General features: G+C 38.1%; 1 protein-coding gene and 3 long non-coding RNA genes across 4 annotated transcripts; 3 read left to right on the forward strand and 1 right to left on the reverse strand.

The window, feature by feature from the left end:
• Positions 1–1093: 1093 nt before the first annotated feature.
• On the forward strand, positions 1094–2063 carry LOC6031897. The gene is made up of 3 exons (XR_005276649.1): positions 1094–1252; positions 1556–1761; positions 1822–2063. It is a non-coding gene; the product is annotated as an uncharacterized LOC6031897 (long non-coding RNA).
• Positions 2064–4961: 2898 nt separating this feature from the next.
• On the forward strand, positions 4962–5848 carry LOC119765315. The gene is made up of 3 exons (XR_005276638.1): positions 4962–5126; positions 5206–5344; positions 5421–5848. It is a non-coding gene; the product is annotated as an uncharacterized LOC119765315 (long non-coding RNA).
• A 621-nt stretch (positions 5849–6469) lies between these two features.
• On the reverse strand, positions 6470–7347 carry LOC119765316. Its single transcript, XR_005276639.1, has 2 exons — positions 7273–7347; positions 6470–7127 (listed from the first exon to the last, which is right to left on the reverse strand). It is a non-coding gene; the product is annotated as an uncharacterized LOC119765316 (long non-coding RNA).
• A 5101-nt stretch (positions 7348–12448) lies between these two features.
• LOC6040698 (odorant receptor 13a) lies at positions 12449–14237 on the forward strand. Its single transcript, XM_038248907.1, has 6 exons — positions 12449–12955; positions 13021–13272; positions 13326–13425; positions 13485–13589; positions 13651–13806; positions 14100–14237. The coding sequence occupies exons 1-6, from the start codon at positions 12468–12470 to the stop codon at positions 14154–14156; spliced, it is 1158 nt and encodes a 385-aa protein (XP_038104835.1). The 5' UTR covers positions 12449–12467; the 3' UTR covers positions 14157–14237.
• The last annotated feature ends 1260 nt before the right edge of the window (positions 14238–15497 follow it).

Here is a 15497-nt window from a genome sequence, read left to right on the forward strand (position 1 = left end):
TTTGAGAATTTGAGAATTTAAGAATTTAAGAATTTTAGAAATTTAGAATTTAAGAATTTTAGAAAGAATTTCAGAATTTTAGAATTTCAGAATTTTATAATTTTATAATTTTATAATTTTATAATTTTAGAATTTTAGAATTTTAGAATTTTAGAATTTTAGAATTTTAGAATTTTAGAATTTTAGAATTTTAGAATTTTAGAATTTTAGCATTTTAAATTTTAGAATTTTAGAATTTTAGAATTTTAGAATTTTAAATTTTAAATTTTAGAATTTTAGAATTTTAGAATTTTAAATTTCAGAATTTTAGAATTTTAGAATTTTAGAATTTTAGAATTTTAAATTTTAGAATTTTAGAATTTTAAATTTTAGAATTTTAGAATTTTAAATTTTAGAATTTTAAATTTTAAATTTTAAATTTTAGAATTTTAAATTTTAAATTTTAAATTTTAAATTTTAAATTTTAGAATTTTAGAATTTTAGAATTTTAAATTTTAGAATTTTAGAATTTTAGAATTTTAAATTTTAGAATTTTAGAATTTTAGAATTTTAGAATTTTAGAATTTTAGAATTTTAGAATTTTAGAATTTTAGAATTTTAGAATTTTAGAATTTTAGAATTTTAGAATTTTAGAATTTTAGAATTTTAGAATTTTAGAACCAAGTGATTTTTTTTTTAATAGTTTTTATGGAATTTATTTATTTGAGATTTTTAGAATTTTTTGTTTTTCGAATTTTTTTTAATTATTTTTCAATTCCTCCAATTTCTAAAGAGTTTCGAAATTCTTCTATTTTTGATCTTGTTTTTTACTTTTTTAGTTGTATTTAGCATTTTAAATTTTGAATATTGTGAAAGCAGACAAAAATCAAAATACTCACTCTTTTTAAATTACTCAATATAGAGCGTAACCCCAACTCCCCTGAAATGCTACGTCATTTGTGGATGACCACCTTTTCAAATTTAGATTTTTTCTACAATAAATTTCAAATTTCAATCCTGGTTTAAAACATATTTTTATTTACACATGTTTCGTCAAGGGTTATTTTTTTAATATCGTGGACTCATGAGGGTTAAAGCTTGTACCCTTCTGCAGAACAAAAGCGGCTTGTCAAAGTCAAAGTGTGCCATGACAATTTCGACGCCGCAGAGCAAGAGCTGCGAAGAACAACCCAAGCAGGAACGTTCCGGTACCGGTGGTTGTTCCGTCGGTTGTCCACACGGAATCTACGTTGGATTGTTTGACTAAAATATGGTAGGTAGGGGAAATATACCCATTTTAATCACACTAAGCCGTTCGACCAATTCTCATCACTTTTGCCGTTTCTGCTATTAAATCAATATTTTCAGATGTTTCAACAATGGAGAGTTGCTTGCTCACTTTTATTTGAGCTATTTATTACTTTGGAACAGTCAAAAACACTTTTTATAAGCTGTAATTCATGATCAAAGTGCTGATAGGCCGATAATAGAAATAGGCTGAGAAAGGGTATAGTTCCCCTAGTTTAAATTTGTTTGCCAATTGCTTCTATAATTAAAGTGCGATTCATCTTTTCAGTCACGCCAAGTTTCGAAGGTTTTTTGCCGGATTTCGACATCCCCGACAAGATCGACGTCCGCCGGAAATCCAACAATGGCCAAGCTGCTCAGTCAACGTCCGGGCACCTGTTCTGCGGACTTTTGACGGATCTGATGACAACAGTAGCTGATCCGCTGGCTGTCAGCCGGAGAAATGGACGTGGAACCGTTTTCCTCCACGAAAAAGTAAGTTCGACGCCGTGTGGCAGTTTAGACAAGAAATAACAATGTTCAATGTCCTTTTAGGCACAGTTCCGGACGAATGCTTCTCAGCGGATGAATGGGCTGGCTGGCCGGAAATGGACATTCGCTTCTCGAAGATTCAACCTCATGGCGGAATTCGGAAGAGCATACATGACGGGCAGAATTTTGTGAAAAGAATAGTATTAATAATTACAATGTATCGATTTTTCATGTGTAATTACGGAAAATGTCGAATAAATTTGAGTTTTTGGTTTTTCTTTTATTTTTACCAAAATCAAACTCAACTTTTACCAACAACAAATTTATTTCTGCCGATTGGCACCAGATGTCGCCTAACGTGCTTTCAGCTTCAGAATCATTCCACCACCGCCAGATGTCGCTTTGATGAGCTTTCAAGCTTTTCTGAACTTTTCTGAAGTTCAATTAATCAAATGAAGTTGGCGCCACTGGTCAATTCAGGCTGGCAAAGCATGCTGTCAAATTTAGGAATTTGGTTACTTCTTGCGAAGAAGGAAGCCAAATTACTAAATAAGGAAAAGGGGCAAAATTCCTAGAATAAAGGAATTTTGTACTTTTTTTTTATTTCAGTGTAGTAGAACGAGGATTGAACCACCAACTTCTTGGTTATTGATCCGACACGCTACCACCGCGCCATGGACGCTTGATGAAAAGTGAGTGAAAGAGCACCAACATATGCTTCTCTTTGGAGTGTTGCTCGGGCAATGTCCGTATATTTAACAGGTCCGGCTGAAAACGCTTTGGTTTAGTGTTAGTAAGCAAAACAGTGTCAACATTCGCGATGCCTCTGGTGATGACGTCATTCCGTTCTTGCTACTATATGATGATATACAAAATGAATGGAAAATTAATTAAATTGTATGTTTTATGCATTTCTAGAAAACTTTTATCTAATCTAATCTAATCTAATCTAACCCTAGCGCAGCCAGTCTTTCGAGGGCATCCTGGAGAATGCCTTAGGTTGATTGACGCCTAGCATCTTCTTGTCATTATCAACATTTGCAGTGCGCCATTGCATTAGAATGCATTGAAACAACACAAACGTTAAAGCGGCCAGGCCAACTGCGTAAAGTTTACCGCAAAGATGATTCGTTGAATTGGATTGAGTTTGAGCACGAGTGTTCAAACAGCAATACATTTCTGAATCTACAGGGGAGGAAGAAACGTGGGGATCCCCCGCTCACGTTCCTGTTTGTTTTGGCAATTTATCGTTGGGAGCACCATGCTAAGAAGTTTTGGTGCTCCGGGACCCTCTAGGATGGGACATAGTATTTCCACAAATGCCCTGGACACTATTTGCCATGGTTATAGCGCCACAACTCGCTCTCTGTTGATGAGATAATATTGGAATAATTATTAAGAAAAGACATAAATAAACAGAACATACACATTTCAGCCAGATTGAACTGATTAATAAAAAAGATTTGAAGTATAAAAAACAAATATTATAAAGTGTACACATAAAATTAACCGAAAAAACTGGACTAACCTTGGTAAATAAATAAAACGCCAAATCACTCTGAAAACTAGAAAAACTTACCTCTAATCACAGGTCTTCTAGTCCCTACCGTTGTGAATTTCATCCATCTCTCGCTCACCAACTTTGAATCGGTTATCCAGTCAAGGAACTTTTTTTGTAATTTATCGCTGCCTTCGGACTGGAAAGCTCCTTTAAACACAGGCTCGCCTCTTCCGCCTTCGCACGACTTGAGCAGTGTAAACGCTGAAGCCCAACACAGCAAATAAAAATTGCTTCCAGTGCACCCTTCCGATGCCGACTTTGCCCCACACTCGCGAAAAAAATATTTACCTTCGACGGCCTACACGATTTAAACGAAACTTCTTCTCTAGTGAAACTCCTTCCGTTCAAGTAGGGGAAATTCTCGTATGTTTGGCAGGTTAAGCACTCGCTCCTAACTCCGTCCAATTGGCTGGTTTTCACTATTTAAACAACAAATTTTGCAAAACTTTTTGAAGAAACTTGCTTGCTCACTTCCTATTGAGCTATTTATCACTCGATTTCAGTTGAAAACGCTTTTAATGAGCTGTAATTGAATGTCAAAGAGCTGATATGGCAACATTACAGGCACGCTGGAATTAGATGCTGTTCCCCTATTTTTATTTATTTTCACAATAATTCAAATCGTTTACCTAAAATAAACGTCACGTGCTGACACTTTGCCCCACAGCAACTGAGCAACCCATCATTAGCTTGCTCGCTCGGCCTTGAAGTTAGCCCCTGACAGTCGACATAGCTGCCGACAAAGTGAAAAGATTGTTTAGGGACTAAGAAGAAGAAGACCTTCTCTGCCCAACAATTCAATGCTGAATTTAACAAATAATCCTGCCTAAACGGTCAAAACTCCATGCAACCAGGCAAAAAGACACTTCAAACTTTTCTCTAACAACACACTCCTCTAGAAAACTTTTATTACGCAACAAATTGATCAAAAGCATGTTTTGCATGAAAATCGTGTTTTGAAAAAGTTGCGAAAGATTTAACCGAGAATTTTATTGATTTCTAGATGGAAAACACTTAACCACTTCTAACGCATAAACCACGTGTACCATTTTGGGAGGGGGTGGTGGTTGGGGAAGGGAATCGACAATAATTCTAGAGTAAATTTTCAAAAGGTCCTATCCGACAAAATAAGCAAACTGAGTTATTTATTGCATGACGTTCAGCAAGCCGGAAACTACACGAACCGCTGATCCGATTTTGTAAAAGCCTTTTATTTTTCAAGTTATTGATAGAAAACAAAACAACCTAAAACCACTCTCGAAAAATGCTACCCCAAATAAATATAGGTTGTTTTGCCCCTCGGGAGTCCTATGTGCATTCGAGTCAAACGTGCACATAGAACCGTAGCAAATCAACCTATGTGCCATCTATATAATTTTATAGTCATGATGCATATACGCCTAATATACGCCCATATCAAAATGACCTATGTACATGGTTATTTTGCTAATTAAAAAATATGTATAGGTCGTTTTTTTATGAAACCCTAAAACAAAAATATTTTGCAAACTTCAAGTTCACCCAATCCTCACGCAACGTGTAGGCAACAGCTGATTGAGAGCATGAAATGTTTCAATGCTTCCAGCGTGAGAGAGAGAAACTGTAGGAGAGAAAAACACCCAACCCGCGCTCTCGTAAACATCTGTCGGATAGGTGCTTGCAATTTAACTTACACGACAATGTAAACATTATTTGCCTGAGTCGGATAGGACTTTTAATATTTTCTACGATTATTTACCATTATTTTTACGATTATTTACCAAAGTAGTGCTAGAATCTTGTTGTAGGCTGATAAACTAGAGTTCAGGTAAGTTTTTCTGTTAAAAATCAACGGTGGTAGCGGATTAAAACCAACCTTTTTGATTGATTTTTAAATTTTCTTTCAGAATCTGGTGAACTGGTTTTGAGGACAAATCAGCAACGGCGAGAACAGAGAAACAGAGTCGATCTCGCTAGCCGGAACGAGGAGCCCAAGAACGATAACTCTCCAAGCTGGGGACTTCCGGGGACTGGGAACAGCCGTTGGTAAGTTTAATTTGAGGGACTGCGTCGAGGACTGCGTGATTCGAGTTTTGAGTTAGTGAGGAATTTTTTGTTTTAGGTGTCCTGAAGGCGGTTCGTTGTGGCTTTCCGCAATGCGTCCAGTGGGTGGAGGACGCCAACCAGCTGAGGAGGGAGGCATTCGGTGTTAGCCAGCGGCTCAAGCGGTGAATTGTGCAAGAGATTGCCAACGGGTACGGAGTTTATCCGCCGCACTGCAAGAAAAAGTAAACCATCCTGCCCGATCCGGTGTTGCTGGACGTGGAGAAGCGCACCCCGGCAAAGCGAACGGCCGAGGGCAAACCAAAGAAAAGGGAGATTTAAGATTTTGCTGTTTCCTGTTTAATTTTCACGATATTTGATTATTTAGGTGGATGGTTCCCGTGGAAGTTAAAAAATACCACTTTTTTAGTTTTCTGTTCTGATTTTAAATAAAAATTTGAAGATTTTGCTCCAATTTAAATAATGTTTGGCTTCTTGATTTTTATTTTTTGAAAAGTGAGATGAAATCCTCAAAAAATATTTTGAGCTGGGCAAAATGTCACAGAAATTTTAATTTATTTCAATCATTCTGGCTGGACAAGATAATTAAATGTTGCTTTGGTATGAAATTCAATAAAATATAAAAAGATAAAATATAAGCAAATCAGCGATAACTTTTTAGCTATATTAGAAAAATTACTAAGCCTACGGATTATGTATCCTGTGAGAATCGACCTCGGCGGAAGAACGTTCCGGAAGCGGCCGTAGACGTAGTGGTCGTCGTTGGCCTAGCCATCATCGAGGAAGTCGTCACCACGCAGAAACAGCAATTACGAGACTGCAGTAAACTGCAATGACGAAGTCGTTGGCGTCGCAATGGAAACGACTATCTTGGCCGACGGGGACGATATCAGTACGGAGAAGCTGTTTCCGTTGCCATCGACTTCCGAAGAGTAAGCCCAGCAATCTCCACCGCTACCGCCGATGCCACCCTTTCTCTGTTGCCACCGACCTGTCCAACGCCCGCGTCGGAACGTTCCCAGCAGCAGCAGAGTTCCAACATCGGAGTAACCGGTTCCTCCAGCGACGAATGTCGCTACGCCCGCCAAATAACAAGGTCTTTCTCACTTGGTTTTATGTTCCCAAATCATTTCTGTTTTATCAAGTACCGAGGTAACAATTTTACATCTTTTCAATTTAATAAAGTAAAATTTGGCAAAAAAGTTGTGCAAGACTTAACAAACTGTTTATGAATCGCAAATCACAAGCCATGTTGCCTTGTCTACGTCGATCGCTCGGTGGAGCAGAGCAGAGTTTGGAGAAAAACTTTGGGCCAGTTTTTCAGCAGTTGATGTCAACGACGTGATGCACCGACCACCACATCTACGGCCGCTTCCGGGACTTTTAATTCGGCCGCGGCGGGTGAAACCGAGGGTGAAACCACCAGAGCTGGAACGCTCACGACATTGCCGCTGACCTCCTTGTCCTTCGTAACGTTCGAGGTCGATTCTCGCCGGCTACTTGCTCTGCTGTGTGGATGCTGATTCGAGGACGACGACGAGTGGGAAAGCTTTCGTTGGCGTTCCTCGTGGTGGTGCTTCGAGGACGATGAATTCGACTGTTAACCCGACCAAGAACTGTACTTGTGCCGGTGACGGTCGTTTTCCCTCTCCCGATCGCGATCCTAGTTCCGATCCCGGTTTTTATTGTTGTCTCGCTCGCCGTTCTACCGGTGCTTGTCCTTCTTACCACTGCTACTTTCGTCAGCAAACCGCCTTCACGACACCTAAAAACAAAATTCCACATCAATTCAAAACTAAAATCACGCAATCCTCCAAATTAAACTTACCACCCACCGAGAATTTTGGCTCGAGCCAAAATTTTCAGTGGACAACGGCAGCCAAGTGGTTGATTGCTCATTTTCTTTTTACCTGAAGTCTCCAGCTTGGAGGGTCGTCGTTCTTGCGCTTCTCGTTCCGGCTAGCGAGATCGACTCAGTTTTGTTTCGCCGTTGCCGATGTGTCCTCAAAACCAGTGCAGCAGATTCTGAAAAAAATATTATCATTAAAAAAAATACTAATTTCAGGTTGCAAACAAGGTTGCAAACCACTACCATTGCTGTATTTTAACAGAAAAACTTACCTGAACTCTAGTTAATCAGCCTTCAACAAGATTCTAGCACTTCTTTGGCAAAAAATCATTTCAAAAACATCAAAAACTATAAAAATCTGAAAAGTCCTATCCGCAACCAAGCAAAGATTGTTTACATTGTCGTGTAAGTTAAATTGCAAGCACCTATCCGACAGATGTTTACGTTTGGGTTTACGAGAGCGCGGGTTGGTTGTTTTTCTCTCCTAACGGTTTCTCTCTCTCACGCTGGAAGCATTGAAACATTTCATGCTCTCAATCAGCTGTTGCCTACACGTTGCGCGAGGATTGGGCGAACATAGTTTTTATAAAAAAGTTGTTCTTTTTAAATAGAGATTTAAATATAATTAAGAAAAGTCCTATGTGCAATGCTGCACACATTTGCTCCAATGTGATAAATCCTATCTGCAAAAAAGTTCTATGAAGCGTGTCCTATGTGCACTCAAAGGTCGTATGCAACAAATTTATTCAGAAATAAGTTTAAACAAGACTATTGATAGTTCCCGTAAAGTACACTTAAAAAGCATCATTCTAGGTCCATTTGTGCGTTTTTAGAATTGAAAAATATTAAACCTTGTTTAAATGGGATTAAAAAATATCCAGCAAAACTTTGACATTAATTTACTCAGATTGAGGTTTTTGCACATAGGACCTTTTGAAAATTTACTCTAGAATTATTCAATTATTGAAGTAAGTCCATACAAAAAAGAAAAAAAATGAATGAAAATCATAGCTTTAGCGAAAAGAAAAGTTAATATAGAACAATATCCTAAACAATTTAAATGGAACATTGGTAGAGAAATATACACTTCAAATCATGATTTTATCAGACTGTGATTTTATTGTGAATCAAAGATCATTCAGAGGGTCCGCGTTTATCAAAGGAAAGGAATAACATATCCCATCAATGCTTCCTTCGATGTTCACCAAATTTGAGGAAGTTTCGCTCGCTTAATTGGTTCCGTGTGCTTCTGCAATGTAAGGGGTGAAGATCCCAAGGGCAGCTGATCTTGAACACCGTGCTGCGACCTGGTGCATCAACGGTTTATGTTGCTGCTGCTGGGCAGGAAACCACTTTGAGTCTTGGTCAATTTTGCGCAAGTGGTACATGTCATGCCGTACATGACGCTGCGGTTGGGGCGGAAGTGGATAAAGCTGCTGGGGAGCTTAGTTCATGTGTGGCGGTAGCCGTCCGGTCGTGCGTCGACATGACGACCTGCTATGGTTCAAGCTGTTTATGCACCTGATTGTTGGCCACAACCGGCGGTGCATTGGGAATTTTCCTATTCCCGAAGTCCCAGTGATGGCGGTTCTTCGGTAGATATCGACTCAGAGCATTTGCTTCGGACGCACGGTACACTGCGGCAAATGCTTGGCGTTCCTCTTTACACTCGTGGTACTTCTGACGCCGCTACTGATGGTATCTCCCCCGGCTGGCGCGGAATAGACTGCTGCTGAAGGGGTTGATGCTGAACGTGATCGCCGGCTGTACGGCGACCGGGACAAGAACAACGCGTACAGGAACGCCACCGAGCTGCTACTGCCGAATGCTTGGCCAAACCATCTAGTTCCTTCACTGTTTGGCTAATCTGTTCCGCCACCGTTTCCACCGTCAGTTCCGCTCCCGTCGGTTTCCCAGAAGTCAAGATATCAAACGGCTCAAAAACATCCGCCGCCAACGTTTAATAGCTTGCAACTTCACGGGTCCATTCCTCCTATGCCAGCGGACGGAGATCCTTACTCTGCTTGTTCGGACTGACTCTTCCGGGTCAAAAATTGTTGAAACAGCTGCGAATAAAAGTATAAGTTATTAAACTATAAAATTTCTCAAACTTTTTGTTAACCTTTTTGCAAAACATTCTTCTGCAGATCGTTATCCGGGTTATCCAAAGGATTGGATGACATTGGCGCGGCACAGGTTCCTTAAAATCCACGAAAAACTTGAAAAACTAAAAATTTCCCTTGCATTCGCTGCCAAAATAAACGGTATGACGTCACACCGCTCTGCTCTGACAGTGCACGGAGAGAAAAACTACATAAAATTACATTTCGTAGCTAAACCTGACAAAATTTTTTTCTCTCCGTTCTCACACTAATACAGCTATAGAAACATAGCCGTACCTTTAAAGGATGGATTACCTTGTTGCTCGGGGACGGGCCAGCTTTATATGTGTTGGTGAGAACTGCAGATCTCTGAAATTTTTACACGCGGGCAAAAATGATCTACGGGCTTGCTGCAAAAAATGTTATAAAATATGACATTTTCTGCAGCAAATCCAATGTTGCAGATTTTGAGATATATTTTTCCTTTGGGTGTGTTGGTGAGAACTGCAGATCGCTGACATGTTTACACACGGACAAAACTGCAAAAAATGTTTTAACGTGAAGACTTCCATCATTGTGATGATTTTTCGTTCAAAGATATAAATTTTGCGTCACTATCAATATTTTGACAAAATTCTTTCAACAAGTTGTTTAGAATAGTGCCCTACACATGCTGATTCCTTTTGGTAACGATTATCCCATTCCTTGTAAAGTTATGGAAATCGTCATTAATCAATGATTGCGAACTTGGGCGTCAATGATTGTTCCACAAAATTATATAAATTTTGAAACACATTTGATTTAGAGCAAAAATTCCTCATTCTTCAAGAAGGCAACAACTAGCACTTGCTGATTAATTTTGGTGCAGATATTCGTTGAATTGAAATTTATATAGAAAATTTTATAGTGAAGATCAATTTTCTTCGAAAATGATCAACGGCTTCACCTTAAAATGCAACTTTTTTTGCTACAAACCCACTGTTGCAGATTTTGATACATATTTTTGCTTTGGGTGTTTATATTTTTGTTTAATTTTTATTTGAACCAAACAATTACACTTTTATTGATGAATAACAAAGAATTCTGGATTTTTTTTTTGAAAAGGTCCAATAAGGCCCCTGCAAATATTTTTCAGAGTTAACGTCGCCCCCCCCCCCCCCTCCCCCCTTAAAAATTGGTCTAAAAAATCAGAGGGCAAACAAAATATTTTTCCAAAAAACTTCAAATTTCATGAAAATAGAAGTCGAATCAACTGAAAACAATCTAGAATGCATTTTCCTGCATTGATAATCATATTTAGCATGTTTGGGCATATTTAAAAATGTTCTGAATTTTTGTGAAATTCTCGTTAGTTCAACTTTTATACTTTTTTTTTTTATTTTTATCCCCCCCCCCCTTGACTTTGGTCAGAGTCGAGGGACATAAACTTTAAGAAATATTTGCAACGGCCTAAATCAAATTTTAAATTTTTGCTTTTTGGGTGTTTTTAATTACCACCGACTCAAGGCGGTTTCAAAAACACCCAAAAAGCAAAAACTGGAAATTTGGTTTAAAGGACCTCCAAAACTTATTTGAATTTTTATTGGGACTAAAAAAAGAATTTCTTTGTTTTTCAGTCGAGAGATTTTAAACGAGAAAAAAAAAATATAAATAAATGATAAATGATTTTTTTTGTAACAAAAAAAGTATTGAATTCTGATCGATGACGGCTTTGTCTGAAAAAAGCCTCTTGTGATGTTTATAAAAACAAATTCAAGATATGCAGCAATAGGGTGTAATATGGTTGTATGGAAAAAATTAAAGTTGTCTAAATTTAGTGAGCACAGCACTTTTTCAGTTCCTATTGGGGTCCTCAACAACTCCCCAAAGTTTGGGACCAATTGGTTTAGTCCTCACTTTGCGCAAAGCGATTCAATTTTCCATATAAATTTGTATGGAGAAAACCATTTTTTTGGATTTTGATATTTATTAAATCCACGTTTCATGCTATATCAAAACCGGACTCATATTCCGATGCTCTGGAATCTGCTCTACAACTTTCCAGAAGAGAGTATGGTGCTAGCTTGCCCCTAAAAAAAGATACAGCGTGTTCAAAACTCGTCTAAAGCGTGTTTTTTGCTCGAAAATCACGTTTTAGACGAGTTTTGAGGGCTCTATATCTTCTTTCAGGAGCAAGTTAGCACCATACTCTCTTCGGCAAAGTTGTAGAGCACCTTCCAAAGCATCGGAATATGAGTCCGGGTTTGATATGGCATGAAACGTCGAATTGTTAAATATCAAAATCCTAAAAAATGGTTTTCCCCATACAAATTTATATGGAAAATTGAATCGCTTTGCGCAAAGTGAGGACTAAACCAATCGGTCCCAAACTTTGGGGAGTTGTTTAGGACCCCAAAAGGAACTGAAAAAGTGCTGTGCTGGAAAATCGATTTTGATATTACACCCTAATGCAACAATCAATTAGCAAAAATGACAATACATGTTTTAGTTCTAGCATCTAGATGCAATCATGTCAGCTTGATTAACATTCTGAGAACAGCAAGCTAGCAAATTTACAACAAGTGACGTCAACGCAATTTTTGTGATCATTAAAGGTAATTGCTGCAGTGACCCAATTTGTCACCCTTCAGATCACAATATTTGGGAAAAAGTATTTAAAGGCATTTTAATTAAAATTGTTGTCGGTTGGACGAGGCCAAGAGGAGATCGGGTTAAAAAAATAAGTAATTTTATGCCTAATATAAAAACATAAAAAGCTAAAAGTATCACAAAACGTCTTTTACTACTAATCCTCTCTAAATATTTTTGAAATATTCAAAGTGCACGTGTTTCTGGAGACTTCACAGTTCATGCTTCCACTCAAGTTGGGCCAGCGCAGTCCTTTTTGTAATTTTTTGTAGTTCATTGTATTTTGTCCGTAATCAAGAAAAAGAGTGTTTCTCAATTGGTTAAAAACGACTATCGGTTTCAATTGGCTTTTTGGTCATTTTCTAAAGTTACATGATAGTAGTGATTATAAAAAAAAGAAAAATGGCAACTAAAGGGTTAACGATGAGTCATCATAAATTAAACGATCCAGAATTGTAGTTTAATGTTATCACTTTTAAAGTTTTCCTCATTAGTCAAGTGGGCGTACACCGAAGCATAAACCAAAATGAAGATTTTAATAAAAATCCTTCAATTTTACGGCTACTGGACGTCCGAAAATGACGGCAACCATTTTACAAGCACGCAGCAAATTTACGCGGTGGCCACCTCTTGGGTGATCCTCCCGGCGTTATTCTTCTGCTACAACCATATGTCCCACGTCCGGCTGGTGATGAAAACGTCGATCGAACTTATGGTCATCGTGAAGTACGTGATCCACATGGCATCACTGTACGGATATCGCTCAAAGTTGGAGCTAACTCACCGAGAATTGGAGGCAGCTCTAAAGCCTATTTCGGGGGATGAAGTTCAGGAGGCGGAAGTTCACGATTTTCGTCGAAGGTTACACAGAGTGACCGATCTGATCATCAAGTGGTACTTCAACGTTGAATGTGTAGTGATTGTCGTGTATTGCTTTATCCCTCCTACAATCGTCATCGTGCAATATGCGGCCACAGGAGTTGTCCCTCCGCTCTCCAACCTGATAGAATCTGAGTTAGTGGGTTCATCTGGCTACCTTTTTTTAAAACTACAACGGCGACCGTTTCTCTCCCGAACAGTTACGTACTTTTCGACTACAAGTCCAAATTCGAAATATGGCTTTTGGTGGCCTTCGTTACGGGGCTGGCCGGGGTTTACATTCTGATAGCTGGCATTATATCTGACCTGTTCAGTTGGTGTCAGTTGATTCGGATCGCGGGATTGTTTCGAATAGTTGCTGCAAAGTTTCGCAATTTGGACAAGTTCCAAAAGGAATCAGAATTACGAAAAGAGCTCATCAAAGTAGTTAATCTACAGGAAATCGCATATCGGTTAGTATTCGAAACGCTGTGTTCGTCAAGTTGTTCAATTATTTCAGTTACAGAAGCGCCAGGCAGTTTGATGAGTTTTTGGGTAAACTCCAACTATATTTGTACGGAGCATGCATTTGTACTCTTTGCATGACAATGATTGTGATGGCTACGGTATGTTTTTGCAAAGTGGAAAGAGAAATTAACTACAATATATTTATTCTTTCAAACAGGCCAGTGAAGATTGTGAGTTGCTGTACAAAATGTTTCTGATACTGTGGTTTATGGTCTTTCAGATTTTTGCGTATTCAATGCTCGGTACCGAAATAATGAGCGCGGTAAAAATAAAAATAAAAGTACAATTGTCTGAATCATGAAATCTAGAAAATTCCTTTCCAGAGTTTTTCTGCTGCTGAGGCCATCTATGAGATCCGTTGGTACGAACGTTCCGTTGAAAATCGAAAGCTAATACTACAAGTGCTAATGAGATCCCAAGAAGTGGTCACGATGTCGGCGGAAAAGTTTGTCTGCGTGAACCGGGAAACATTTGGGGCGGTGAGATTTACTAAGTGATTCAGTTTATTTCTGGAGCAACACGAGAAAAGGGCGGATAAGCATTTTGACAGCTGAAACTTTTTTGAAAATTCCAAGACAACAAGTAACTTTTTCGCAAAACTCGCTGCACGTTGCAGGTTTTGTTAAATAGTTACCTGTTGTCTCGTAATTTGCAAAATAGTTCTAGCTGTTAAAATGCTTATGCACCCTTTTCAAATTTTGCTCCAGATTTTACACTAGCGAGACTGTCGAAAAGGTTAAGCCAATTATTCTAATGTACATTTTTGTTTCAGGTTCTTCGATCTACATTTTCGTATTACACTGTTTTGAGAAGATTGTATGATGCTTAAACCACTACAGTACTTAGTTTTCTAAGAATTACGTTTGAGCTTAACATCTTGTAATTCATTAAATAATTTAGTATTTCAGTATCAACTCGCTTACTTTTTTACTTCTGGAGCAACATTTGAGATTGCTCTTACCGCCTTTCATTACACGTTAGGACGAAAACCGGTAAAAATACTTTTTACGTCGAAGCATTAAATTAGTGCTTTTCCCGTGAAAAATATTAAGAAAATATTTTCAGTGACGCACAGTCATGCAGATTTATTGCCTTAAAAAAGTTTGAACATAATCAATCTTCATTACATACAGAAGTAAACAAAAACATTTACAGCGGCACACCTGTATTTTTTAATCCTCTGCCATATCACACCATGATATTTATAACATTTTCGAATCAATTACATTGTAGAGAATAGTATGAGAGTTTAAGGCTCTGGGAGGCATCATGCCAGATCGGCCATTTGACGGCCATGTTTGTTAAAAGAATCTCTTTTATTCTAATGAGGTCACAGAAGACGACCGTTTTAACCAGGGGGCGACATCTATATCTCACTAGAGGAAACTCGCCCGTAGCCAACACAAGCTGTCAATTACGGCACCAAAACAAAAGGGAGCTGTCAATTATGGCATCAGCACAAAAGAACAGCTGTTCGCAACGGAACCAAAACAAAGCAACTGCACACAGTAAAACAAAGTACAAAAACTGCAGGCACACAATGGAAATAGAGTAATTATTGTTTTTATGTAAAATTTTACCGCAATGTACGTTTAAAAGTTAGTGTATGTTTATGAGGTGATTTATTATGCAATTATTTATTTGCAAAATAAACTACTAAATTTGGGATTATTAAGCACACATCGGGTCGATGACATCATTTAAAGTTGAACTTTTATCACATGAAACGGTTAACTTAACTACTGTGTAATTTGACTTTTACTACAGTAATTCTTGTAACAAAAATTGAATTATTAATAAAAAAAATGTTTTCACTGTGCGCAGTTTGCACGCGTTATTAATCTCAATCTCCCAAGATGGCGGCCTGGTTTTAACGGCGGGAAATGTGCTCTCCATGAAGCGTTTGCTGCTGTAAGTCCCACGGTACTGGCGAAGAATAATTGATTGATTCAGTTCCGTAACATGGTTTGAATATTTCAGGCCCTTCAATCCGCTTTTTCGTACCTCACCGCGATGTGACAGTTTTACCACCAATGACACTAAGTCTGGACATTCTCAATAATGTGCCAGTTGAGAAAAAAAAACACACTAAAAGCAATTCTGGGAAGAGTAATTTAAATGAGGAAAAATAAACTATTTCCCATGAAATTCACAAAAAAATCAGTAAATT

Source organism: Culex quinquefasciatus, chromosome 1 (assembly GCF_015732765.1).
Source record: "Culex quinquefasciatus strain JHB chromosome 1, VPISU_Cqui_1.0_pri_paternal, whole genome shotgun sequence".
In the NCBI taxonomy this organism is placed as follows: domain Eukaryota; kingdom Metazoa; phylum Arthropoda; class Insecta; order Diptera; family Culicidae; genus Culex; species Culex quinquefasciatus.